Source organism: Halyomorpha halys, unplaced genomic scaffold (genome assembly GCF_000696795.3).
Source record: "Halyomorpha halys isolate HHAL.00 unplaced genomic scaffold, Hhal_1.1 Scaffold434.1, whole genome shotgun sequence".
Taxonomy (NCBI): Eukaryota; Metazoa; Arthropoda; class Insecta; order Hemiptera; family Pentatomidae; genus Halyomorpha; species Halyomorpha halys.
The window spans coordinates 250254-252576 of record NW_027114127.1 but is presented as its reverse complement, the minus strand read 5'-3'; the positions used below and the strand labels follow the sequence as shown (position 1 = coordinate 252576).

At 29.2% G+C, this 2323-nt stretch overlaps 1 protein-coding gene across 1 annotated transcript in view; it reads left to right on the top strand.

Moving 5' to 3' along the window:
* Positions 1 to 1022: 1022 nt before the first annotated feature.
* LOC106682667 (transcription factor glial cells missing) overlaps positions 1023 to 2323 on the top strand; it is a 24558-nt gene continuing 23257 nt past the window's right edge. Inside the window, exon 1 of the mRNA XM_014423657.2 lies at positions 1023 to 1097. Within this exon, the coding sequence (XP_014279143.1) occupies positions 1084 to 1097 (14 nt within the window). The 5' untranslated portion in view covers positions 1023 to 1083. The remainder of the gene's footprint in view (positions 1098 to 2323) is intronic.

The window sequence follows — 2323 nt, the reverse complement described above, 5'->3', positions numbered from 1 at the left end:
TAAGCAGAGACAGGTACCAGAGTTAGAACCGCTTTATACCCGAATCTTCTATATAAAGGATGAGCCAGATGAAAAAATAGCCTTAGGCTAAAACATTCTCACTTGTTGCCTTCAATATAATTGGAAAAATAAATACACAATTAGAGGAGATCATAACACAAATGAAACTTGGTTTACAAATTCTAGTCGTTTTTTAAGAATATTAATCACAGTCTAGTGACTTCATCTCAACTCATAATCCTGAAGAAGCCTGGATTAGGCGAAATGTTCACAGCTGTCTAATGTAAGTTGAAAACTTTGGGTTCTAAATGTGGAATTGGAAACTTCATATTATTATTTTAGTTTAAATTTATACAATATCCTTCAAGAGATAATAATTAATTCTAGTTTATTAGAAATAGAGCTAGCTAGGATGCCATGGTTGCACCATTTTTTACATAAAGGGAATTCCCAGGAGCAAAACATAATAAATAGCTTTATTTGTCGAACAATTACTAAGGAGGAAGTAACGACTTCTAGTGAGAAAAAAAAAAATGAAGGCTGCCGTGACCACAGCATTATCGTAACTTATAGAAAACATTATAACACTATTTATTCATTTATTTTTTTAAGATTTATAGTCGTATTTTTCGAAAAGAACGATCGCATTCCTTCATAAATATACTTAATTACACCACACTTAAACATGAACTACCAACTATAATATTTTCATAGTTAAGAAATTCTTCAAGAATCTATTCAAAGAAAAACTAAGATTATTTAATAATATATAATGGAAAAATTGAGAAATTTTCGGTACAGACAGAAATACTGTTAGCTTAAGGTAATAAAAGAAAACCATGTAGAAAGGAAGACCTAGTAATATTTTCTGTGGCCTAGGTAGGGGTGAGGCGGGGGCGGTACTACGAGAAGTGGGGGTGAGGCTGACCAATGGGGCGGACGGAAGCTCCTGATTGGCCGGCTGGAGGGGATTACGACAACCACGGCCCACCCAGCCTCCAGTACGAGCTTAGCCTCGAGGAAGTCGGTATCAGTTACGCTCTGTGTCCAGTTACCTGTTCACATCGGTCTGTCAACTGGGATATGGTCGTTATACTGTAAGTAAACAATACTGTTATTATATTAGTTCATATTATAAACTACCAATCTTAAATTAATTAATTTATTTAACTACATAGCTCTGCACTGTTAACACAAAATGATATCAGTAATAAAATTTAACATTACTGAGGTATATGATATGTGTACTTATTCCATCCTTTTGACAAGACAAACAGTTGAGTCAAACAGAATGTTAAAAATATTTAACTAAATCAGTGGATGTGTGTAATTTACACAAATAAACTTTTTCTAAACATATTCATGTTTATATATTTTTATGAATTTATACTATATCTTATTTTATATCTCAAAAGTGTATACTTAATCAAATTTAATAGTACTTTATTATATTATATATATATTTTTTATTGACTATTGACAATCCTCCATGTGAAGCTAATTGTTTGAATGTTGTCTTTAAATATTTTTCTAAAGTACATTTGCTAAATTTCTATTATTTCATGAATTTTCTATATGTATCAATAATATGAAAATATCTAAATGAGTGTGTTAATAAGATAAGTATGTTAACAACCATTTAATGACGAAAGAAAAATTTGAGTTAAAGCAATTAAGGTTTCTAAGAATATTCTATCACTGCAATGTCAAAGGCTTGGGCCAGTATTAGAAAAAAAATCTAAATTTAAAAATATATACATAAGATATAACCCATCAATTACTATGACCTTTATAAGCCATGAGTTATAATTAATTTTTTTTTTTTACTAATTTACTGGTTTTTAAAATTTATAATTAATTTTAACATAAGTTCATTAACAAGAATGAGGACCGATTTAAAAACATTGCTCTTCACATGCATTATTTTTATATAGTCCCTCTCAAAGTAATATTAAAAAATTATGTTCACTGACGCTTAACGGAACAATAAAAAATATACTTATTTAGAACACATGGATCTATAATGACGTGAGAAACATCTTAACGTGTGCATGTATATATATATGAATGTAAATCCAACAAGTGTAGAAATAAACTTGCTAAAAATGTCCTATAAATAAACTAATTTTAGTAATAAATTATGATTGTAGATCAATGTATGACAAAGTTAAGCTCTAAAAAAAAAAAGAGCATTTAGAAAACAATAGGTGTCTGTAATTATGAGTCATTGGGTATATTTCCCTCTGAAGTTTGAAAATATTTTTACAAAATAGTAGAGAGAGATTATTTTGTTGATAACATTTTCTATAACCAACTTAATCTT